Source organism: Diplotaxodon limnothrissa, linkage group LG3 (assembly GCF_057381915.1).
Source record: "Diplotaxodon limnothrissa isolate DT_005_m linkage group LG3, D_limnothrissa_male_GT1.1, whole genome shotgun sequence".
Taxonomy (NCBI): domain Eukaryota; kingdom Metazoa; phylum Chordata; class Actinopteri; order Cichliformes; family Cichlidae; genus Diplotaxodon; species Diplotaxodon limnothrissa.
In genome coordinates, this window is record NC_140598.1 from 60,167,981 (window position 1) to 60,192,918 (window position 24,938).

At 41.4% G+C, this 24,938-nt stretch overlaps 1 protein-coding gene across 2 annotated transcripts; it reads left to right on the forward strand.

Annotated features, from left to right (window-relative positions):
- Positions 1–6,146: 6,146 nt before the first annotated feature.
- paip2b (poly(A) binding protein interacting protein 2B) lies at positions 6,147–18,398 on the forward strand. 2 transcript variants are annotated; one of them, XM_085349674.1, is made up of 4 exons: positions 6,147–6,255; positions 15,360–15,526; positions 16,095–16,277; positions 16,366–18,398. In XM_085349674.1, the coding sequence occupies exons 2-4, from the start codon at positions 15,371–15,373 to the stop codon at positions 16,420–16,422; spliced, it is 396 nt and encodes a 131-aa protein (XP_085205800.1). In that variant the 5' UTR covers positions 6,147–6,255; positions 15,360–15,370; the 3' UTR covers positions 16,423–18,398. The 2 variants fall into 2 exon arrangements, with proteins under 2 accessions (XP_085205800.1, XP_085205799.1); XM_085349673.1 differs by lacking the exon at positions 6,147–6,255 and adding an exon at positions 9,561–9,785.
- Positions 18,399–24,938: the final 6,540 nt, after the last annotated feature.

Sequence of the window (24,938 nt, forward strand, 5' to 3'; positions counted from 1 at the left end):
CTTTCCTTCTTGGTCACAGCACCCAGCTAACTCAGGTTACCGATGACAGCAGGAAGAAAGCAGTAGTTAAAACTCCAGTAATACCCGATGTATAAATAACAACATTATTTTTTAACTAATGTGTTTCACTTTCGCTTATGACCTTTATCAAGGTCGCTGTGTTCTGTAAATGATACACTTTTATAGCACCTTTCTAATCAGCTGAACACAACAGCTCATTGCATTTAACCATGCAGTCATGGTCAAGACAACCTGCTGAAGTTCAAACCGTGCATCAAAATAGTGAAGAAAGGTGATTTTGAACATGGTATGGCTGTTGGTGCCAGACACATCAGAATATTTAAAAAACAAGTACTTAGTATCAAACAAGTATTGTATTAAAGCCATCTTTAGACGTCTGCTTCCATGGGATAACTTACCATGCCAGAAAGTCCAGATCATCTCAACTTCTATTTTTTTAACTGTTAGAAGAAAATAATTTTCTAAATCTGGGATAAATTAAATCAGTCTTATATCTTATCTTATTAGCTCTTCTTAATGTTGCTAATTAGCATACTAAGTTTTATGATAAACTAAGTCACTGCTGATGGCATTACTGGCTTCAGTCTTATCAGTGTCTTTGATCAAACTGATTGTGCAGCATGAACATGCAAGACCTTTCCATTTAAAGAGAACATATTCTACTCATTTCCAGCTTCAAAGCTAGTAACTTTACTGATCCTTATTTATCATATACCTTTGTGCAGCCAACAGTTCCTTAACTGTCTAAAACAGGCTGTTTCTCTGCTATTAAAGCCAAGTTCCTGCTGACTGGCTGCCCCTTGTAAACAGAAGGTTTAAAAAAGCAGGTGGGTGGGGCTACTCTGCCAACATCTAGAGCAATGAAGCTTTAACCTCATTATTTGACACTTTAGCAGTGTGTATATGAGCTTCCAGGATTGTAAATAACAATGGCACAATACATAAACTATGGAAATCATAATAAATGTGAGCCAAAGTATATTCAGCAACCAAGAGGCCCCCGAATCTGAACACTTGAGGCCCACAGTGTAGAACACACGGGGGGAACTGGAGGGGGAGTGAAGCAGCAGTATTGGCAACGCCGTTTCTCATTCTTTCAAACTTTCAGGAACAAATGTACAACATGAGGATTTTTTTTAGTCATGCTTAAATTAAACACAGTGCATGCCTGTTGTTCATTGCAGTGCTAACAGAACCTTGGATCATAAGCACCTGCATGCAGGAATATTGCAAGAATTCTGAGTTTCTGCAGAAAAATAAAGGCCAGTATTAGAGTTTTGGGTGCTTTGCGTGTGTGTGCATTAACGAGTCATGTCCTGTTTGTCTGTGTGTGAGGGTGTGTCTGATGTTCCACAGTGTGTGCACAAACTGTACATGCAAATGTGTTTCTGTGTGCGAGCTACATCGGACTAAGTCACCGGTGCAGCCTGGGGTGGGGACCAAGAGCACAGGAAAGCCTGAAGTAGATGGAGTGGAAGACACCCCCCCCCCCCCCCCCACACACACACACACAAAAACACATTAAGCATGTCTGCCCTCTGACATAAAGTCTGCGCTATTGTGTAATAAAAAGTATAGGGAGCAGGGGATGGGGGGGGTGGGGGTGTTACAGGATGTGTGTGTATGATTTATGATTCAATAGCAAAAGACAAGGGATGAAATTTATAGCAGAGGGAAGTGAGGGAAAGGGGGAAGAGGGAGGGGGATGTGGTGCAGCAGCAATGAAGAGGGGGAAAAAGGGGGAAAAGTCAGAGGGGAACATTTCTGCAAATGTGTGCGTACCTCGTTATTTTACCACAAAGTCCTATAACAATATATGTGTGGATGTATGTGGTGTGCATCTATGCTCAGTTTTCCAAGTCCGTCTTGAAGCAACACTCTGGTACCCATGTGACCACTGAGACCGTTTTTGTTGGATGTAATCATTCGTTTCATAGCAGCCATTAAAAGATTGTTTCCCGATGGGGACTAAACCTGCATTCCTTGTTCTGAGTTGCAAAGTTTAGCTGAAACTTAGAAGTTTGAGTTAGTCAAACAAAAAGTGGTATGTTTAAAAGTTACAGCTTCTTTTGTGTTACTTTACCTCAACTGCTATTCATAGAAAGGCGTGTGCACAACACACAGAAGGAACCTGATCATAAGAAAAAAAATCTTCTGGAAGATGTCCAGCTGATTTGATTAAATCAAACTAGTGGAAGAGCATTAAGATGTTTTTTTTTCTTTAGATCTTGAAAACTGTCAAGCCATCCTTTAAAATAACTGAAGCGCATGTCTTCTTTTAGTCAAAAACTAGAACTCGTTTTGCGTGCTGTTTGGATGCAGTTTTAGTTGTAGTTTTAGTCTTTAATCACAAGGACATGAACCATTTCTTTAACCCTTTGCATGTTTCCCACAGGAGAGATCGCTGCGGCTGCAGACAGATACATGCACACACATGCGTTTAAGCTGACACTATAGGGAACATCTGGTGCGCTTGAATGCTCATTTTATGTCTAGCATCTCCTTCTGAGCACACACACACACACACACACACACACACGTCGGGTATTCATATCTTATGGGGGCATCTAATTGACATAATGCTTTCCCTAACCCCTTACCCCAACCCTAACCATGAAAAGTGAATGACTAACCCTAACCTTTACCCTAAACCTAACCATAACCCAATTGTAACCCTCACACTAAAACCACATTTTGAGTCTCAAAAATGCCTTCAAACTCGTGGGGACCAGGATTTTAGTCCCCACAAGTATAGTAAACTTCCAAATGTTGGTCCCCACAAAGATATGAATACACACTTAAACACACACACACACATGCATGTATTTTCATAAAGCTGAAATGCAGAAATAATGTAGCAGGTTTGGGATCTGTTAAAGTTAGGATTTATGGTGAAGTCCTATTTCTCTGTGATTACAGTCAAAAGCAGTGATGTGGTGTATAAACCTGGCCTGTCTGTGCCAGAGAAATCAGACCTAAACCAGACCCTGACTTTGAACTCGGGCAATGTGTGTAAAAGAACACAAATCATGAGCACTGCACTGTTTTCAAAAGTCATAACCTGAATGATGGACTGTTACGTTTTTATGACTTTGCTCATTCTGTCATCTGGCACATTTTTGTGACTAAAGCTGTGTCCGCTTCCTTCAATAATTGCGGGAGGCTCATATTCCCTTTGTTCTGCTCTACTTGGATCCAAACTTACTTCATAATAATGATAATGTTCCTGTCGGAGGGCACGTCATACAGGCCAACAGCCACCCTGTGTGCAACAGTCGCCCTCCGCTGTGATGTCAGAGTAATGCACCCTTCCTACTGAAAGTTGCCAGGATTTAGAAATGTTGGCAGAGCACGGAGGCTGAATGTTATTCTGTTAAAAGGCTTTGCTTTCAGCCTCAGCAAGGTGTTAAGAGTGCCAAAAACCTAAGTGTTGAAACAATGCTGCTAACCAAAAATGTGTCTAAAAATAACCTGTGAATGACAACACTGACTCCTTATTTTCTATAATGTAGTTTCAAAGAATAAAAGAGAGAACGACAAAAACACTTTTATGAAGGATCTCAGTTTCCTTTGGAGACAGAGCTTCTCTGCTGATCTCTCAGTTGAGCCCACTGTTGCTGTGGACGCTCAGGTGCTTGTACTCCTCGACCACATCAACATCCTGTCGCAGGACAGACATGTAGCCGTCCTCCTCCTTCAGAAGTCGATCGCCAATTTCCCGGTCTTATTCGTGTTCAGAAGCAGATGACTCCTCCCACTACGTGTGGAAAAGTGATCCCTTTGACCTGAAGTTGCTATTTCAGTGTTTGTGTATGATGTCTCTGAGACTTGATATCCACATTATGGTCATCTCAGGCACACAGCTGTGGCTGTGAGTGCAGAAGCCCCGCCCACCTGATCAAATTCTATTTGTGAGTGGGAAAAAAGCAAAATCAGCTTATTTTAAACTAGTCATGCAAAGTTAGTTATTAATCCCTGAGGGCTAACTGCAGAAAAATCACACTAGCAGAAGATGGATTCAGCGCATCGCCTTCTGGCTAATTGGCCCAGCATGCTCTGGCTGCACCACTCTGCTTTCACTTAGATGGGATTCAAACCCACACCCTGGCTTACGAAGGCTGTATTAGGCCACCATGGCTGCTACCTAAGGCCCAGTATTGGGTAAATACGTTTTTTTTTTAAAAACTGGGAAATATGCAGCTATTCCAGTAAAGTGCAAGAAGAAAAATACTAAGTTGAAAATCAGGAAAACAATAAATAACAATCAACCAAACACTTAAGATTTTATGTGCATTATGTATAAGTAGGCAGATGATAATACAGAAAATGTTCAAACCCTTTGGACACGCTATGGCAGTGCTCATTTTCTGTTTTCAGCACACACCACGCCGTGAGAAGTCACTTATGTTCATGTCACTGTCATTAGTGACACCAGTGTTTCTGATTCACAACAGCTGCTCTCACCAACACCATTTCCAGCTCTCCAGAACTGCACGAGGGGGAAACGGGTGAACACGAGTCATTGACTTTGACCAAAAATAGATGAAATGGGCTCGGATGCAAATGCGGTGGCTGCTCTGAATAATCCAAATGGATAAAACATTCATTGAAGCAGCACTGTTTACCTCAGTTATACTGTAAGTGCACTCAGGGGGAAAAAAAAGTTTTTTTTAGAAAGTCCATATTTATTATAGACTATAGACAGGGTATTATAGTGTTTACATTTGAATAAATAAGCGGTGTATTCAGTAATATCACACAAAGGAACAATGTTGCTGCGCATGTGTAGATTGACGCAAGCAAGTGACATTTAAAAACAATTTCTCACAGCGTTTTCTGACTCACGACAGTCACTGATCAATGTATTGCGTTCACTATTTTCTTTTTCCACACAAAATACAGTTTACTGCTCTGACATCATTTCGTCCCTTAAACGTTGACCCCTGCAGAAACACGAATGAGGTCGTTGGTTGTCCTCTCCTCTGAAAAACACAGTCGCTCTGTGATTGATCTCTAGTCCTGCACATGTTTATGAGACAAAGCTCGTGTTCAGACAAAGTTCAAGTTTATGTTTGTAAAGGGATGAAACAGCAGCCACGTTGTTAAATGTTATCTCCACAAGGCCGCATTTTGAGCCCTAAAACTTTTTTTGGTTTTCAGAGTTCCCTCAGTTCACTCCAGTTTTACACGGGAGTGGACAATTCCCAGTTAATCTCATTACATATGTTAATATCACGCAATATGATCTGGAGAACAATATATATAATATATATATATATATATATATATATATATATATATATATATACACATATATAACACAGAGAACGTCTATGCAATATCACTATGTTTATATATATGTTACATCAGCTACACTGACCTTCATAGGAGGGTGTCACAGTCAATGGAGAGCCCGCTGAGCACACTGAAACTCTGCTTCACTCTCAGCTCTGTGCGCAGCAGGCAGTCTGAGTTGAACTGGGAAGGCCGAGTTGGCCCTGATACCTTTGCCCTGTGCGAGGTGTCGCAAAGTGTAACGATTACAACACGGTGCACAAAATGTAACTGACATTAACAATGACCTTTTTAAGAGAGCTGTGGCCGAGAGTGCAGCCGAAATCGCAACAAAAATAACATAACAGTTTTATAAAGATATTTTAAACGGACAAACAGGACTGGATCTATTAAATAACATAAAGTCAGAATTACACGTGGAAAACCGGTAATTTCTTTATTTTATACATTATACATTATAGAATATATATTATAAATACAGCGAGCTTCATTCAATATTAGGAAATGTTAATTACAAAAACAATGGTGGAAAGAAAAAAAAAGCTGTAATGTATTTTCTTTAGTCGCGTGAATGGCGAGGTAGGGGCGGGCGTTTCTACACTTTTAGCCAATAGCGTCGTCAGGAGGCCTTGGTTGACGTAAACCTCAACCAATGGTTGAAGCGGGCAGCTGGACGAGCGCGACTACTGTTTGTTTTTTTCTCTCAACATGTTAGCAGAAAATTTGTGGATTTAACGGGAATTTTTTTTCTTTTTTTGGTTAATAACGCAACCAAACCGAGCAAGGGGACAACCGCTGGTTTACCGAGTTGGAGTTTATAGGAAGATTTTCTTCACTGTGTGGTTTTCTTCTCACACCCAGGACCGGAAAAGAGCATTTTACCCCTCAAGACAGCTGGCTTGCGGCCCCCCCGCACCAATTTGCGCTTGAAGTTGAGTGGTGAGTGTTGGTGCGATAAAGGGGAAGCTACCTGTTTGCTTCATATCAAGAAATATAAAAAGAAAGCTAAACATGAAACAATATTAACCTTACGTGGTTAATTTTTTTTACGCTAAATTCTCACTAGGCTGGCACTTCCTGCCTTCATGAGCTTAGTCTAAAAAGGAGTGAGGGGGCTGTTGTGAAGGTGGTAAAAACAAACTTCCACAGTAGTAACAGTGGCCTAACTACAATGTAGGGCAGCCAAGTTTATGAACATATGCAGTTTTCAAATAATTCTCTTTTTAAATCACGCTAATTGACACAAAAGGCCTCATGTTGTCCATTATTAGAGTATTTTGAGCCGCATAAAATCAGTTAAAGCGTGTCTTCCCAGAGTGAAGCGCCAGAAGCGCGTTTTTCTCCGGAGCCACGCAGGCATTTGTCTCTGGGGTTAGTCAGGAGTACAGACAGAGGTGCTGTGTGACGGAGCTCGAGATGTTTGTGCACATGCTGCATTCAAGTGCTGCCCGATTTTTGATTGCCATCTATACTGTAGCTCTCAATGCTGACTAGCAAAATAGAACTAGCAGGTAGAATCTCAGTGTTGTGGTGCTTTTTTTTTATGTAGCTCCTCTATCATGTCACAAAGACTCACGTACCTCTGCAGCAACACCACCTTTCATGTTTAATGGAACTAATTCCATGTAGGGTTTATACATTTCCCTAACAAGTGTACTGTCTTTCCCAGGAGAAAACGCGAATCCCTTTTTGGGTTGTATCTGGAAGGGCATCCGGGGTTAAAACAATCAGTAGCTTCTTCTTTATGCTGTTTAACTTGATTAAATTACAGCAGATATTGTTAAAACTGTCTCCCCCAATCAGACTGTTAATGTTTAGATTTTTTTTAACGAGTGTAAACTGCATTTGCATATACAGTACTCATTACTTAAAGCTGTGTATCAGTTACTTGTAATCTCACACACTGTCAGTTACTTATCCCATTTATAGACTACTTTCAACTGCTCCCTATATCTCCTACTCTTCACACTTACATCAGGCTAATTTATTTTAAGTGGGTGCTTACAAATATAACATCTCCCACATTCCTTTTACTAAATTTAATCTGTTTTTATTTGATTAGATATTTTACTGCTGTCCACACTGTTAGCAGTTTGAGCCAAACTTTTGTTTCAGCCATTTATTCACTCTGAATTCCTGTTGTCCTCGTGTCTCTACTCCTTGGGCACTTTTCAGTTCAGTTCAGTTCATTTTTATTTCAAACATTTCAAACATGTGCCTTCACAATCATTACAAAATATCATTCCATTTAGTTTACCGCTTTTCTCACCTGTTCACCTCTCATTTAAATTGTTACTCCTTAAATGTATAATTTCGGGGAAGCTGACTTCATTTTTACATATATCCTCTGGCTGCTGCAAAGATCTTCCCAGTGGTGACACTTGTACCTTTTTTCACTGCTTCCTGACAAAATTTTATTAAACAAAAACGTGAATTGAATTTGTTGATAATAAAGGATTTAAATTGCTTTTACAGCATGCCTGTTAATGTCCTGTTCATTGGCAGGCTAAGTGGTTTATACATCGGGGCGATCGTGGCTCAAGAGTTGGGAGTTTGCTTTGTAATCGGAAGGTTGCCGGTTCGAGTCCTGGCTTGGACAGTCTCGGTCGTTGTGTCCTTGGGCAAGACACTTCACCCGTTGCCTACTGGTGGTGGTCAGAGGGCCCGGTGGCACCAGTGTCCAGCAGCCTCTCCTCTGTCAGTGCACCCCAGGGTGGCTGTGGCTACAATGTAGCTTGCCATCACCAGTGTGTGGATGACTGGATGTGTAAAGCGCTTTGGGGTCCTTAGGGATTAGTAAAGCGCTATACAAATACAGGCCATTTACCATTTTACTTTTATTTAAAAAAGCCACATGCATTTTTTATTTTATTTTTGGAACCATTTTTTAACTGTTGTCAGCTGCTGTCACTCAATTAGCATAACGAACAGCAGGCCAAAGAAGAAAAGATGCCAGAGCTTGTCGTGACACTGGCAGTTCACTCAGTACGATGTGCTGAAAACAAGTCGCCCTTCACATTTGCTTGTTTCATTCTCAGGATTGACAGCAGAGCAGAGAGGCTCCATGATTTACTGTGTATTTCAGACTGAATCCGAGCTGGATTCTGTTCAGTCTTGGCATTCATCCTCTAATCACACACACCATTAACCTAAGGGGGGAAAAGGAATGGAAACGCTGTGGTGGAATTTAACCAGATGTTGTAGCTGCTTGGATAGGCGGAGCAATCTGTTTTATTGCATTTCTGCAAATAGTTTTTTGGACGATAAACAAACACCAGTTTTTATGGTGGTGCTTTGTTTTTCTCTCCGCATCCCTGCTTACATTTGTTACTGGTTTTAAATGGAGATCAATGTGTGCTGAATGTCGCAGTTTGCTCACTGACGTCAGCACTCAGACCTCTAAAGTTTAGCTGAAGTCATTACCATGGTATTAAAAGATATATTTACTAGCATCATTATAGGTTTTGTTGAAAGCAGTCAGCTGTATTCATGTGTTATGGATTGGAGGGAACCAATGCAATTCCTTTTCTCTCTTTTTTTAACATAACTTATACAACTACAAAATCACAATTTTCAAGCTCATGTGCAACAGATTTATTGCATTTGCAGATTTATGATGTTGAAAAGTGAAAAGTGGAGCTGCATAAGAATTTAAACATAATCTTGTGATGATTAGTTGTTTTTCAAAGTGGAAAAAAAAAGTATTTATAGACCTTTAACTTAAGTAAGATTTATATTCCTATTTAAGAAGCTTAATAGTACACAGGCTGCACCTAAGCAAATTAACTCATGTCAAACGGCACCATTTAGAATCATATACATGAAATTATTGGGTTATAGTTATTGATTTGTTTGTGTATATCTCTTTAATGTTAAAAGCTGTTGATTATTTTAATTAGATTTCTATTACTCAGTAGCTTGAGCTGTAATAATGCAAATCATTTTCAAAATAATAAGCAACTAAAGCTTCTAAATTAAATAGTATATGGGGTATGAAGTGCAATAATTGCACTCACAATATAGAGTGCATTGAAATACTTAAAGTACAAGTACATTAAAGCTGATTAAAATAAATGAGCAAATGTACTCATTGTTACATTCCTACTGATCCTATCTGTGATCTCATCAAGTGGTAAAGAAGATTGTAAGATTAACAGTAGTCGACTCCAATAGCGTTGGTGGTGATGGGATTTACATTATTTACCCCGCCTCTGCTTTTATCTAATAGTTTGTCTGGTGTGAGGTACAAATTCCCACATTCCTGGCAGTAGATGAACGCCTCATCAGACCACATAACCGACCCAGCTTTCTAACGTTAGCGAGGTGGCTAACAGGATTTAGCTGACTGGAGCTACGTTGCATCGCAGCGCGGAGAAATCCCCACAGAAGACACGACGAGCTCGCAGTTTACTGACAGTAACTTTGTGTTACCCTACGCGTTGAGACACACAGCAGGAGCACAATGCCAGGTAACGGCGACCCGCGAACGGTTACACGTTAGAGCTTCGTCGTGTGTGCGTGTTTGCCGCTGCTGTTGTTCCCGGAGCTCAGCCTTGTTTTGTTGACCTGCTTCAGTGATGCTGCCATGCTGTAGCTGCGTGCTAGCTCATAGCGGAGCACACTTTGTTTGGCCTCTAGCATTCAAATAGAGACGGGGTTTGCCCCAGATGCATGCTTTACCTGTTCTAGTAGCTTATTGTATATTTTCGTTTAATACGTGGTTCGCATTTAAGCCGTTTTAAGAAACCCACTTAATGACTTTAAAAGGAAAAAAAGAGCTTTTCTTCCACCCAGCCTCTACCCTTTGTTGTTGGTGGGGTAGCTTTCACCTTAGGCCCGTTCACTGACAGCGCAGCTGTGCGTTTCTGTCTGTTTGCAGCCGCTGGGAACTACCCACTTCGCATTACCTCGACTGAAACTACCAAATCCTTTAAACCAACTTCCCAGGTATGCCCGGACACCTGGTTTAGAGCCGTTAGCAGGCTGTAAGCCACCGCGGCACAGCTCCTGTTACACACACGGACTGTCAGGCTACACGGACCGCTATGAAGCGGGTTGTTTTTGCATATCAAAGTCTTCATTGTGCACAGTTGGAACTGGACATGGCTGTAGGAGCTCCCCCCGCATTTGTCTCCCCGCAGGTTGGATGTCTCTGCTTGACATTCAGAGTTTATTTTTACACTTGCAGGTACACAAAGTATCCATTACAAACGGAGTCAAGAGGACTATTAAGCCGACATTTGGACATTTGAAAGGTTTCAGTGGTTATTTAGTTGCAGTTCCAGGGATCTGAAGGTGAATTTGAACGGCTGTTTCAGCTTGATTTTAAACCACTTTGAAAAATGTAAAAATTAGTAACTAAACTTATACTTTTGCAGTTTGTTTTTCCAGTTCGTTCCTTGCCTCAAGGGGGGAAAACTACTAAAAGTATTTTAAATATGTGGAACCAGTAGCTATTGCGTTAATAGAATTTCCCAAAGCCCTTCTTTCCTTAAAATATCCCAGTTTTACAGATCAGGACAAAAAAAAAAAATCAAATTCAGTAATAATCTTCTCCTTTTTTTTTCTTCTTTTTTTGATGACATTTTCCCCCTCTGACACAGAACAAAATTTGCTTTGAAAATGTCAAATGGTCATTAATTTTGCATATTTCCACCCACTCAACACAAAGTACATACAGTTTTCAGACTTAAGTTCTCACTATCACAACAAACAAGCCAGCAAAATGGTTTTTGTTTTGTTGTTTTTAGCTCATAGAAGAGTCAACCCCCCTCCCTTAAAAAACAAAACAAACAACAACAACTTAGAAATATGACATTGAGTTTATCATCCAGTCCAAAAACTTCTATTGCAGCTGATGATGATTGCTGTTCCAAGATAAAGCTGTTTGGATTCAGAAGTTGAACTCTGTCCCCTCAAACTTTCTGTACATTTTTGTTTTTGACCCCTCCCGTGTGGCCGGATTGCAGAACAGCATTTTACATTTCTACAGCTTACCCCTCACCCTCGTAGGCACAGGGGAAGCACTGATCTAGGCTTGCCTAACTAAATATTACATGGTAACCACCACATGGTTATGCAATGTGAACATGTTAAGTGCTATGTGCATCACATGCTGGCGAGGTCTTTGCACTCTTGTTAGTTATACTTCAGTGGGGGTGGGATGATGTCAGTGACTTGGCAACTTTTGGAAATTAATCTTAGAGGTGTTCTTACAAATTGAACTTTTTGGAGGTTTAGATCATGCATTCAGTATACTTTTATAACCATTTGGCGTTTAATCTGAGAAGCTGGAAACATAACTTTCGTTTGATTGTGTGGGAAAAAATATCACCTGAGCTCTAACCTCATGGCTTTTACCTGCTTTTAGCTGTCTGCTTGCATACTCACACCCCTTCAGCGTCTCAACTGTTATTTTAAAGCTTTGGCTGATGGTAAGTCCGATTCATTACACAACACTTTATCGACTGCAGTAAAAGTGAATGTTAGCGCACAGGCTTCAAATGTTCTGCAACCTCTGTCTTGTAAATTTTTCCCTTTGTGTTTTTTTTGTTTTGTTTTGTTTTTTCTTCACCTTGTTCAAGTCCCTGCTCTGCATCGTTAGACGTCTTTATCGTCGCCCACGGTTGGGCAGAAACAGACACACCTCTTCTTCTTAGTCTACTGACCTACTTAGATTATGCTTGTTTGTGTGTGCTCTTCTGAGGAACAGCGTGTCCGTTCTGTCGCTGCGTTCGTCGAACGGCCGGCTGCTGCGGGTCACACTCTGCTTAAACATGTTTGTTTTGTTGTGCTGAGGGAGACGGGGACTGCAGGCGCGGGTGTCGCAGAAATATTATGGGCTGAATTTTGAAATGGGTGAAGTTTCTTTGAAGTCACAACACATTGCAATGAGTGAGTGAGTCTTCATCAGGATGACCTCCGGAGCTGTGAGCAGAGCTCGGTTGAGATCATCATTTTTCTATCCCCCCTCCCCCCGCTGCAAGGCTGCAGTTGAGTCATGACAAGTCTGTTGCATCTGGCTGGCACTCTGAGGATTATGTCATGATTGGGCATGTCTCATCATAGTGGCAATCCTGTGTGCGTAGAAGCAATCGCACAAATCTCACCAACTCACTGTCTTTTCTTAATAGATTATTGGATACTTGTGATCTCGCCACTGGCTTCAAGCTTAAACAGTGCTTATGACTGCAGAATATTAGGCTTAATTAATGAATTTAATCATCTGTTTTAAGTATCCCGTGTGAAAGAGGCTACACTCAGACACCCCTGTTGTTTTAGATGCCTGTTTTACAGCATAAAGGTGAAGCTGCACGTCTGAACCACAGACTACATACATTTTCACTGTTTAAGCAGGATTGACGAGCTCTGTGCTTTGACTGCACAAGTGCCATGCACAGATACAGATCTCTGTAGTAGCCAAGTAACATGGAAATAAAATACTAGAGAGAGTCCATTATGGACTAGAGAAAAACTCCCAATTCAGTGACTAGATTTAGCAGCGCTGAGGCCTGAAAGATAGTGTTTTGGGAAAACTGTCAAAGTGGTCACACCCATTAACCCCTATTTATTTTATTTATTTAAATGGTACAGTCTTTATGAAAGGACAGAGTATTAATAGAGTTGTTTTGGTGCCTGACTGTAAATATTGAGACATTGTGCTTTTAAAGCCATATTGTGCTTTTAACCCTTGTATGGTGTTCGGGTCTGTGAGACCCGTGTTCAGTTTTTTTCAAAAGAAAAATTAAACAATTAATTATTTTTTTTTGTGTTGTGTTGTGTCTTTCCACTCACTCCACTTGATTATAACTGATTTATTTATAACATTTTATATAAAAGAAAAACGAGAAGCACATTAATTCATAAATGTGATCTAACAAAGGTAAAGGGAAAAAATTAACCATGTTTGCTGTTCATATGTCTTGTAATTGGGATGAAGTAAACATCTGTTGAGTAATTTAACATAAAATTGTTTAGTGTTAATTTGGAAAGCCAAAACTCTAGCGGGTCCACCAGACCCATGAACACTGGCTGAGTAACAAAAATACGAACACCACACAAGGGTTAAAGCCATCCTTAAGTGGCCACTAGAGGAACTGCTGTTTTCGGCACATCTTCATTGGCTTCATTTTTAAGCCCCGGGTGTTGCCAATTGGTGTGGACACAAATTTAGCATTGTATTCAGTTGTTGTAATGAGAATTGTTTTATTCTGATAAAATTCAGGCCAGGTGTGGATGCCGTGTCCAGTCTCGAGCTTTAGATGGAAATTGCGTGGTTATCCAGGGGCTGCCCCTTTTTGAAGGAGAAGTAGGTATTTGGATGGAGGGGGAAAACCTGATGTGATGTCACAGTTTTTACTTTCACTTCCACAGTGCAGGTGGAAGTAATCATCTGCTAAAGATGTAGCTGGATGCTAGTACGTGTTCAGGGAATAGTTTTATTGCAGAGTATTGGTAAATTATTCTAACCCATTGGGATGTGATGATCGATAATAATAAAAAAAAAAGTATCTTTACTTATTGCCAAAGGTGTGTACTGAACACAGATGTTAGCTGTTGTCTTTCTAATGACTCTTAAAGCAGCAGCACGGCTGTATTTTTACATTGCAAGATGCGGCCCTGTTACATGTGATGACTCGCTGCGTTTGGCTTGATTGAATCATGCGTAGGCCTTTGCTGACTGCAGAAAAATAACCACACACACGTTTGCGCTTCTTCTCCGATCACGTCACTTGGGTTTGGCTTTGCCTTGTTTATATGGGACTTCCTTAGATACGCTGAGATAGCGGTTTATAAAGTCCTCTCTTCTGTGGATTTGATGGGACAATACTTGCACTGTTTATTTTTGTATTCATTATTTTCCATATTTGCTGTTTGTTAATGATAAAATTTAAGAAAAAAAGAAGTGTTAAGAGCAAAGTTGTGTACTGATTCCATCCAGGTGGTGGGGGAAGGGGCTTATCTAATCATCCATCACTGTAACGGTGCGTTTATCTTTCTTTTTAGCCCACAAATGCAAGTCTGTTTTAGTTTTCCACAATTGTTGTGAACTGTTGTCACTGTTGCTACTTTGGTGTTGACTGGGTGTAAGGCTGGGGGTTAAATGATAGTTTAGTCTCATGTCATTACTGCGAAGTTAAAAAGACATGCATCAGCATCTCTGAGTAAGGATTACATGTTGGCACACAGCTGAGTACTCTGCTTCATGTCTCAGTGTTTATTTAACTCTTTTTTTTTTTTCTTTCTTTTTTTTTTTAAAGTAACGTTGAGTTTCAAACTTTAGATGTAAACCCTATGTGGCTAGACGTTTTGGTGAACAGCTGTATTTAGTGGGGAAATAGGATTGACTTTAACATTTGGCTGTATTTTCTCTTTCATTGGTCTACACAAACCTGATTTAAAACTGGGTGTTTGTTTGGCTTGTGATAGTGCTGTATGTCTTACTGATGTCTCTCTGGACCCGTTGTGTGTGTGTGTGTGTGTGTGTGTGTGTGTGTGTGTGTGTGTGTGTGTGTGTGTGTGTGTGTTTCTGTGGCCTTTCACTGCAGCGCTGTAATTCACCCACCTGGAAAATAACTATTGATCAACGTCATAAAATGTCAAAGACTCTATTAAGTCTTCAGGCTCATTTGGGTGTTGCAGAAGAATGTTTTAGACATCACCGAGTAGGATTAGTCCAGGCAGGTGTTGCCTTTCAGTCTGTTTCCTACTCATAACCTGAGAGATGCAGAATTACTGTTCAATGGCTTTTTTTGTCTTTTCCTCCTTTATAAGCAGAGCGTCTTTAGTTACAGCTGGAAAACTGCTCCGACAATGCTGATTGAGATGCTGATGGTCAATTCGATTTGGAATCCCAGGCTTAAATAATGGAGCCTTGATTTTAAATATGATAATGTAAACTAACAAGAATGAGACCCAGCTGTGGGCTAGCGAACGGGAGTTGCGCAGCTTTGCTCTTCGGTTGTCTGATTGCGTGCATACTGTAGCAGGATGATCCAGACTGTTCGCTGACAGTCACACCTGTGCCTTCTTGTTTCACACAGAGCCAGCTGAGATGAGCGGTCCAGAGGTGGCTAAGACACCAGGAGGCGGAGCTCCAGAAAAGGAAGGGAAAGAGCCGGTTGCCAATGGCCATGCGGGAGAAAACAATGACGCCAACCCGTTTGCTGAATACATGTGGATGGAGAATGAGGAGGAGTATAACAGACAGGTACATGTGACAAAAATGGATACTTTAACTCCTGAAGGTCCAACTCACTCTTTTTTTTTCTTCTTCTTTTCAGTCCATCCTGTTTTGTTGTTGTTGTTGTTGTTTTTTGTTTTTAAACCTCACCATCCTGCAATCCCTCCACTCTTAATTTGAAAGTTTGATTCTGCCCTGAGCTGCTGGTGAAGTTGCTGTTGAGATAACATAATGCTTTATTCACCCTCAGGATGAGAGGCTCACCTGAGAACAGGTGGATTTATTGCTCATTTATTTGTCAACAGTACTTGAAAAACAATGTTTTTGGATGATATGCTAATAAAAAGAGTTATTAAAGATTAATTTAATGGTTAATTCTTGGCAGACTCGTACCCCTCTCCCCTGCCACTAATGAACTCTGATGCCTATGCTGCATCAGATACAAGGTTTCTTACCGAGAGTTGAGCATTTTTGTCAGCTTGTGACTTAAGCGTGAATTTGTAACGTCTGAACGTTTCCACGCCTTCACTTATTGTTCCACTTTACTGCTTATCTTATTATTTATCATTTCCTTTCCTGTGTCATTGTCTTGCAGGTAGAGGAGGAGCTGTTGGAGCAGGAATTCTTGGAGCGCTGCTTCCAGGAGATGTTGGAGGAGGAGGACCAGGATTGGTTCATCCCTTCGCGCGACCTCAACAACCAGGGGGTGGGGCAGCTGCAGCAGCAGCTCAACGGCCTGTCGGTCAGCGATCACCACAACAACCTGGAGGAAGTGGCGGTGAGTCAGATGCGTCTGATTGCGCTGCGCTCACTTTGTCGGTTCTTGATAAAATGAGTAATTTTATTCTGTTTCCTTCTCTCTGCAGAGGAAGAGCATCTTGAATCCTGAAGCAAAGGAGTTTGTCCCGGGGAAGAAATACTAGGAGTCCCCCTCACCCCCATGGAGCCTCAGCACGCACGCACACACATGCATACACAAACACACTCAGACATGCACCAGTCCTCTCATATTCTCAGAGACTCTGGCGGCCACGGCCGCACACACGCTGATCCTCACACGCAAGCATGCACACGCACACACTTGAAGTCAGTGGCGTGCTGCCAGGCCCGATTGGGGGGTGGGGGGTTTTCTTTTTTTTTTTTTTTTTTCTTCAATCTTTTTATTTCCTGTTTGTTTCTTGTAAACTGAGGGACATTGGGGATGGGTGGGAGAGGGGGTGTAGTACCAGCTCTGCCCTTCTGTGGGCGCTAGCTCATCATTGCATTTCACACCACGCTGTTGATGTTTACAGAGCATGCAGATCTCAGCAAGTCCCTTGAAAAATAGGCAGCTACTTGGGAGTGATGCCAAGACAAAGTCTAAATTCCAAAAGTTTAGTCTTTTTTTTGTTTCAGTGTTAATTTGTGTCTAATTGGGTGAACAAAACAAACAAAAAACACATTTCCAGCAGGTTGAAGGTTACTATGTTGCTGAGGTCAGAAGGATGAACATTTCAGGGGACTGCAGCGGGCTTCTGCCGTTGCTCTGTAAAGCCATCACAGTAACCCGTTAGCGTTTGCTCCTACGATGTCCTGTGACATCACGGCTCATGTTTATCTAAACGATGGATGGTTATTTGTATCTGCAGCGGCTCTGTTCCAAACCACGTGCAAACCCCTCAGCCCTCTCTCCCTGCCGGTTGAATCGATCCGAACGCTCATGGATGGGTGGCATCATGGAGAAGAACTTGTTTTCCCAATTTGTGTTGACATCCATGCTTATTTTTCATCAAGTATCCCAATCATGAGTTAAATAAAGGAGTTGAATAAAATTGTCAAACATCAAACTTTTTTTTTTTTTTTTTTTTTTTTAAATCTTTTAAAAACTCAGTCATCTTTTTGTGTGTGTGCACAGCTTTAGTTCACGGCTCAGTTTTTGTAAGGTGTTCATCCTTCTTACGGGGGCGGGGGGTACTTGGTCTGGAACGCAGCCACTGCCTCTTTCTGTCAGCTTGGTTTGTTTAGGATCAGATCAAGTGTCCATATCCAAATCGGGTTTTTCAAATAGCATCTCATCCTTCCCCTTATTTTTCCTTCACATTTTTTGTTTTTGAGGATGAGGCTCTCTACTGGGTATAGTAGCCTGTGGTGTCCATTTAGTCCTGTTGGTAGGAGGAAGCAAGTAGGGAGAGGTGATTGTATCGCCATGGGGATGGCAGTATGGAGGATGTGGCGGTCAGTATTTAATCCTTGCCGGTCTTGTCCTACCCTAGGAATCTGACTTTTTGTTTTGAGGAAGTTCTACTTTAAATCTTTGCGGTCTAGAGTTCAAAGTGTCTCTCCCTGATGCGAGTATAATATCCATTAAATCGTGAGCCAGTAGGAAAAAGTTACATGTGACAATACTCTTCAGGAAATCCAGATTCCTATCACCAGTAATCCTGAATTGTTTCTTTTTTTCTTTTCTTTCTCTGAATCTCAGCCATTTTGGCTTGAACGTGGACGTAGTATTGTCCCAGGAAAAGTAAGATCTCGTGTATTTTTGTGGTAAGCAGAGATTATTTACATTGTGTTTCAAAGTATCTGACAGGTAGTGCTTCTGTCCACTCATGCTGCTTTCCGAGGTTTCTGTGAGAGACGGTGAAGCGTGGGTTTAAAGGGGAACTTCCTCAGTGTTGGACCACAGATGTCAAATGACACCCTGGTGACGCCGTTAGGAATGTCCGCCAGGTGGATTGTACAACATGAAATCATTTTTGGTGATTTTCATTTTCTTTTCTTTTTTTTTTGAGTTGTGTGATAGAAGCCGTTAAAAAAAAAAAAAGAAAATAAATAAAAGTGTATGAATTTCAAGATAAACAAAAATGATGAAAAAAGTTGAATAAAGCAGCTAAAGACAAATGTTTTGTTTGCTTTTCTTTTTCTTTCCCCCTTTTCTCTTAATCTGTACACACACGTGACTTTTCCTGTGATAATTCTGAACAGTCCAAGAAAATCATATCGAAAATGTTTCACAGCTGAGTTCATTGTAAAGGTTCTTATTTCAAAGGTTCAGGACGATATTCACTTTCTTTGTCTGTGAAGGTTCTCAGTCATCCAGGTCATCGTAGTCAAAGGAGCTTGCAAAGAAAAGCGTCTGGACTTCTTTAAGTTGCTTGAAGACGTTTCACCTCTCATCCGAGAAGCTTCTTCAGTTCTAAGGTCAAATGGTGGAGAGTCCCAGATATAAACCTAGTGGGAGTGACCCCCCCACAGAGGGACAAAAGGACCCCCTGATGATCCTCTAATCGCCTGAGCCAAACTTTCTTTCAAGTCTGAGAGCGTGGAAGTTGGATCATAACACGGATCGATAAGTGAGGTCAACGTACGTGGCCAAGTTAATGGGAATGTGCCGATGAACTAAACACTCGAGAAGTCGGAGCTACAGGGAATACTGAATAAAATCAAGATTATTAAAGTTAGAATAACATTTCAGTGGGAATTCACAGATAGTTATCGCTTCAAATGTCCGCTTTGCTCTTACTGTGAACTTCCTCGGGACTGCTCCGTGTGAGCTATCGTCCAAGATATTTATGAGTATTCGTATTCATTCCCTCTGGAGCTTTGGATCATATCACGGGATCTTTTTCAGCGTGTGGTTTTCATTATATTTCTGTTTATAAGTCCAGCTGTAGATGGATACCGCTGAAAATGAGCAGCTCCCAAATGTGCAGCGGTTGCTTGGTCAGCCACTATTAGCTTTTAATTGCTTAAAAATGATCATCTATCTAGACTGACTGTTTGCTAACAAATGGCCAGTTTTTGGTTACATAAGCGCAAACCTTTCTACTAAAGCTGCGACTGCTTAAACAGCGCGACGCTCAACTCCAGAATATGTTTCACTGTCACTTACTCTCAGTCGTTTAAGCTTGTCTTTTATTTTTTGCACAAAGTACCTTGTCTAAGAATATATTTGTTTTGTTTTCGCATTCGAGGAGGCGGCGCACCATCAGTCTGTTTAGCATCAGCTTGATAAACGGTCATCTGATTGTTGCGTAAAGCTGTGCATGCCATTTGGCCTCACTGGAGAACCTGATCTGCTGCCCTTGAAGCAGACTGTCTGAGATCACCCGGAGATAACCTTTCACTTATAAACATGAGGACGTGGAGAATGCTTGATGCTGACCTTTGGTGGGCAAAACCATCTCAAATCACTCTGAGCCCTGCAGGCGTTAGGTAGGTTTGCAACTAAAGAGCAGCACAGAACAGTGATATCCAAGTAAATAAAAAAAATATAGATGCATAGGATGGTGCTACATTTCATCTTTGAATAAAGGGTTAATTCAACTGAAGTTCACAGTGTGGATCTGAAAGCAGACTGGAGGAGTGACATCAGGATTACGTCTGCAGAAAAAGAGATGAAGGATTGGTTTTTGGTGACTATCCTGAAAATGAGCTCATGACTGTGTCGGTGCTCATTTCCAAAGCGAAACAGGAACAAAAGGAAGACGATCGAAATGTTAACAGACTAGAGGAGCCTGAAATCCAGGAATGTGAACGGCAAAGACTGCAAATCCCTCGATTTGTGTGCTGATATGAAGGAGCAGAGATATATGACCCCTGAAGTCACCACACCCTCTACATACAGCACCCAGGTGGAACCAAGGTCATTGCACAGGGACACTACTGTGTGCAGCACTATGAGGATGGATCATAAGAATGAAAAAGAGCTTAATTGGACTGTGCAGCTAGTTTTGCACTTCACCTAACCTAACCTAACAAATCCTCCTCTCCAGACCACTTGAAGCCCCTCTGCTTTAATAAAGTGCGACCAGTGAAAGGAGCCATTTTCTTCACAACTGTCCATTTTTACACGCTCACACAGCAGAGATGGGAATCACTAGACACCCCACAATATTGCTACGATAATTTACTCATGAAATGATATTACTGTGATGCTGAGCAGCCTTCCAGCTCTACAGGTGGGCCACAGGTTTTCAGGTTTCTTTCAGTTGGGAATGGTTGCCTTAGGAACCCCAGGAGCTCCAATCAGAATCATTAAATCTTATTCATCTCAGCAGAGACACTGAAGTTAGCATGGGGAATGATGGTTCGAATTTTTGTGGCATTTGTTAACATTTATTTAACTTAAAAAAACCCCAAAAACTAAGTAAATCATCCACCACAGCTGTGTGGACACGTAAGCCTCTGCCCAGCACGAGGATGCCAGCAAGTTCACAGCTCACCGTCTTCCTGCCAGCAGATGGTTTACTGCTACGTTGCGACTCAGCTTTTGTGACCTCGGCGAGATAACCGAGACTCACGCACAAAAGCCATGACCGCTATCTCCCTTTTCTGCGGAGGTGTTTGGACAAAGCAGCTCTACAACATTTCATACTAACATGCTGCACTTTAAGTCTAAATCAAAATACAAAAAATACATTTTTTTCTGAATGATCTGTATTGAGTCAAGATTCAGACTGTAGACCAGTGACAAGGTGGGCGATCAGAGAAGGCATCCTGCTGAGTCTAGGTGGAAATACACAAGATAAAGGGACAGACATGAGAACATAAACAGAATAAGCACAGGGCAAAAGCCTGCAAGTGTCAGGCTACTCACACAGAGCTTCCTTTGGCCACTCTGTATCTTAGGGCCATAGTTGAACTGGTACTCTTGTTTGCGGCAGCTTCCTCCTAGTCTCTGTGCAGTAAGTTGCTGGCTGTACGTGGGCCTGAGGCAGGGCGCTGCTCTGACAGATGGTTTTCAGCTCAAAGCACTCAGGTCCCCTTGCACAGCTGGGAGTAAGAAGAAAGGGGAGAAAGTGTCTGAAAATAGCACAGAGAGCGTGAGAGGACACGATGAAAAGGTGGAATTTGTGTCTGTGCCTCACCAGCTGCCCTGACCTAAAGAGTTCTGGAGGGAGGAGGCGCTCAAACCCCACAAGAAGGCACTCTTATCCCAGTGCTGGTCATCTAAATGGGAAGTTTCAAAGCACATTCATTCAAATACAGCTTCCTCTGCAATTTAGAGACTATATTTCACACCATGACTCAACAACAGTAACAACAATGTACTTCGATTTTGTCTTATTGTCTGCATATATATCGTTTACCAGTCTAACTATAATAGCATATATGTAAATCTCTGGTTTTAGACTGGTTTAAAATACTATTTTAAACAGGTTTTTTTTACCCTTGGGTGTGCATGGTGTCATATAGCCCTGATTTGGTCATCTCAGCCAAATGACCTGTTTGGGAGGGGCAGCCAATTAGAAGAAAGCTGGCTAAAAGCGAGGGTGAAGGGAGATAAACCTTCCTGTTTCACACAGTAGATGAACTGAGAGGTTACATCAAGTCCATCGTAGCATAAAGAATGATCATTAGTAGTGGTGATGGAAAATAACCTAGTAGGCTAATTTTTTTTTTTTAATTGAATTTTGCTTGTACACTTAAGCCCACAAACTAAGTGGGTTATACTCACAAGCTTTCCTAAAAGCATCTAGCCCATGGTCCATATTAAATGACTTAAATATAAGGCACGGGAGCCTGAATCGGGCCGGCAAATACTCCAGTTTGGCCCACTGGATGGCTTTGGAAAATGTAGAGGAGAACATAAGTTTTGGACTTTTAACTGTATTTTCATGCATTTTCGAGCTTTTGCTACAGATACAGTAATAGATTTCTGTAATTTTGCACATTTAATAGTTACAATTTGAGCCTAAAAAGTCGTGGTTACAAATTTCTCTCATTTGCTACACAAGAAATTCTTTATCACTTCAAAAAACGGGGGCATGAAGTTGAAATTGCACTTCTTTACTTATATCGAAACCTCAGAGATTAAATGTGTAGTTAAGCTTCTGTACACTGACACAAAGCGCAGTTTGACTGGCCTGGCACACATAAGATCAAGGTGAGTTTCACATCCCTGATTTATGGTCATAAAAATCTGTTCTACCTTTGTTTGTGTCAACAGCAGACCAGCCTTGAGGAGGGCTGAGCAGGTGCTGCAGTCCACTTTCTCTCAGTAGATTTCTTAGAAAATCATTACAGCTGGACGGACCATCGGTGGAAGACAGCACAACCACACCTGAATGTGCACAAACAGCGAAAAGTGGGTTTCACTACATTCAGCCACGGATTCGGCTGCAGTTTGAAAACTCTACGAAACACGAACACGAGTGCTATTTTAGAAACCAGAACAACAAAGGCTTTGGTTTGACGGGTTTGTTACCTGGAGCTCAAGCACACAAACACCACACGAATCAAATCAAACAACAACAAAAAAGAAGCAATCTAACCTCCCTTGTAGACAATCTCAGTCTTGGTATCGTTTGCCTCCTGCTGCTGCAACATGTTTGCTGCCAACAGAAGAAAGCTGAGTGTCTCTACACCTGCCGGCTACATGTTGAGTATGCATGCCTGCTTCAGAGAGAAACACACAAACAGTCCTTACCTTTTCCACCACATCCATCACAAACACCGCGCTGCTGACTTTCATCCTCTTGACCAAGGAAGAGCTCTGTCCCCCTGGCAACTCCTGCATCCAATGTACCGCCAGGGCGGAGCCAACGCCCTGATTTGCCACGGAAACGGAAGGTGTGAGGATGCCAAATGAAGACATGAAGGCAGAAGAAGGAGGAGGCTGGGGGACAAAGCACAGCATGTGAGGGCCTGTGGTGGTGCTACTGCTAATGGAAGGAGTTTTAAAACCAACAGCCGGCCCACGTGGCTTCAAGGTTATTCTTTCAAAACAACAAACAAAATAAAATGGACCTGTCGTGTCTTCATACGTGCACAAATTCATCCAACCTGTAATAAAGGAGCTCGCTCACCTCATCTCTGGAGTTCAGATGTGGGTAGCGCTCCCTGACGGGTCCATAGTCCTTCTTGTAAGTGGTGAGAAATCTCCCTGCACTGTTGAAACCATGAGTCTGGTCAGGGGAAAAAAAACAAAACAAAACACAAACGGGCATTTTGGGGGGTTTAAAAAGGAGTTTAGCTTGTTGTGATAGTCAGTCTGAGTGTATAATGTGAACAAACCTGACATCCTGACAGAAACAAGAGCTTGTTCAGCCACAGTATGCACGCTTCATATTTACTTACATCACCATGATGTCCTGAACTTGATGTGGTATTTTTATAGTATTGCACTGATAACCACTGATGCACTAATGTAGGTAGATGCTGATTTTTATCGTTTGTTTTAAATCATAACTCTGGATGCAACACTCCAAATTCGCCAAAAGATAAAGATAATAATTGTAGTTGTGCTTATATATCTCATAGACCTTATGCCAGCTTGTTTTGTTTTCACAGCTTGTTTGTGCTGCCCCCTGGTGGCCAAATAACAGGACTGCAAGTGAGGATTTCAATACGCGTTTCTCAATGTTATGAATTAAAAAACAAGGACAAAGCCTTGGTGGGGTCTTGCCACATTATTTAAAAGAAAAATAACAATTTGTTTGTCTGTTGTTTCCCACTGTTAGGTTAGACAATTAAGATCGGATCTTATTTCAAATTGAAATAAAAGTTTTAGTTTAATTCTCCTTTTCTGTTGGACTTTTTAAACCTGTGAATTTCAGTTGAACAACAACATGTTGCTGCTGCACTCCAACTCCCCATCAAGCTACATATTTACCTTCCGGTGCTCCGATGTAAGCATGCTTGATGGTTTTTTTGGTTCCTCCTCGAGTAATCTTAGTGCTTCATCGCTGTATTAAAGCCAAACTGAAGACTAGAGACTGTCCAGCGTGTCTCTGAGTGAAAGCCAAATGTTTTTAATTGAATTTGTTTATTCCACTGAATTCTACTGTGGAATTACAGCCAATTGGTACAAACAGCTCCCTGCTTCAGGGGCTCAAATGTGAATGTATGTGACTGTAAGAAATGATTTTTTTTAATACTTATTGTCATGTTTTAGGTACTTTTTTTTTTTTAACTTTTCTTCTTCTATTGCTACATATTTGTCCTCAGGAGTTGAAATGCAGTTGGAGCTGGTTAAGGTGATCAAATCTACGGCTCCCTAAAAAGTGGAATGCTCCACCTTTATATTAAAAAATCTTCTAGGTTGCTGTTTTGCATCTGCACTGTCACAAAAAATGTTTGTTATTTGTTGGCCTGTTCCACTTTCATTGTGGTAGTTTCAGTTTTGGGTTTATAGTAACAGTTTCAAATTACACACTGGCATCGAAGTGCAGAGGCCTCTCTGCGGAGCTTGCATGGTCTCCCAGTGTCTGCATGGGTTCTCTTGGGTAGTCAGATTCTCTTCCAAAGACACCGTTGGGCTGTTGGTTGATGCTAGATTGGCTGTAGGTGAGAATGTGAGTGTGGCTGTTTGCCTCTAAGTGTGACCCGCCTCAGTGTTCTAAATGTGACACTAAACTAGATGAAATTTAGGTAAACACGATGAAGGAAAGCCCACATCAATCAGTCTAAAATGATCCACAACAATGCAAAGATCTTCTATAAATTCAACCTCATT

Bases quoted from the DNA above. Each gene is read 5' to 3' on its own strand.
- paip2b (XM_085349673.1), top strand. The intron at 15,527-16,094 runs GTACATGTGACA...ATTGTCTTGCAG, and splicing joins AGGAGGAGTATAACAGACAG to GTAGAGGAGGAGCTGTTGGA. The intron at 16,278-16,365 runs GTGAGTCAGATG...TTCTCTCTGCAG, and splicing joins ACAACCTGGAGGAAGTGGCG to AGGAAGAGCATCTTGAATCC.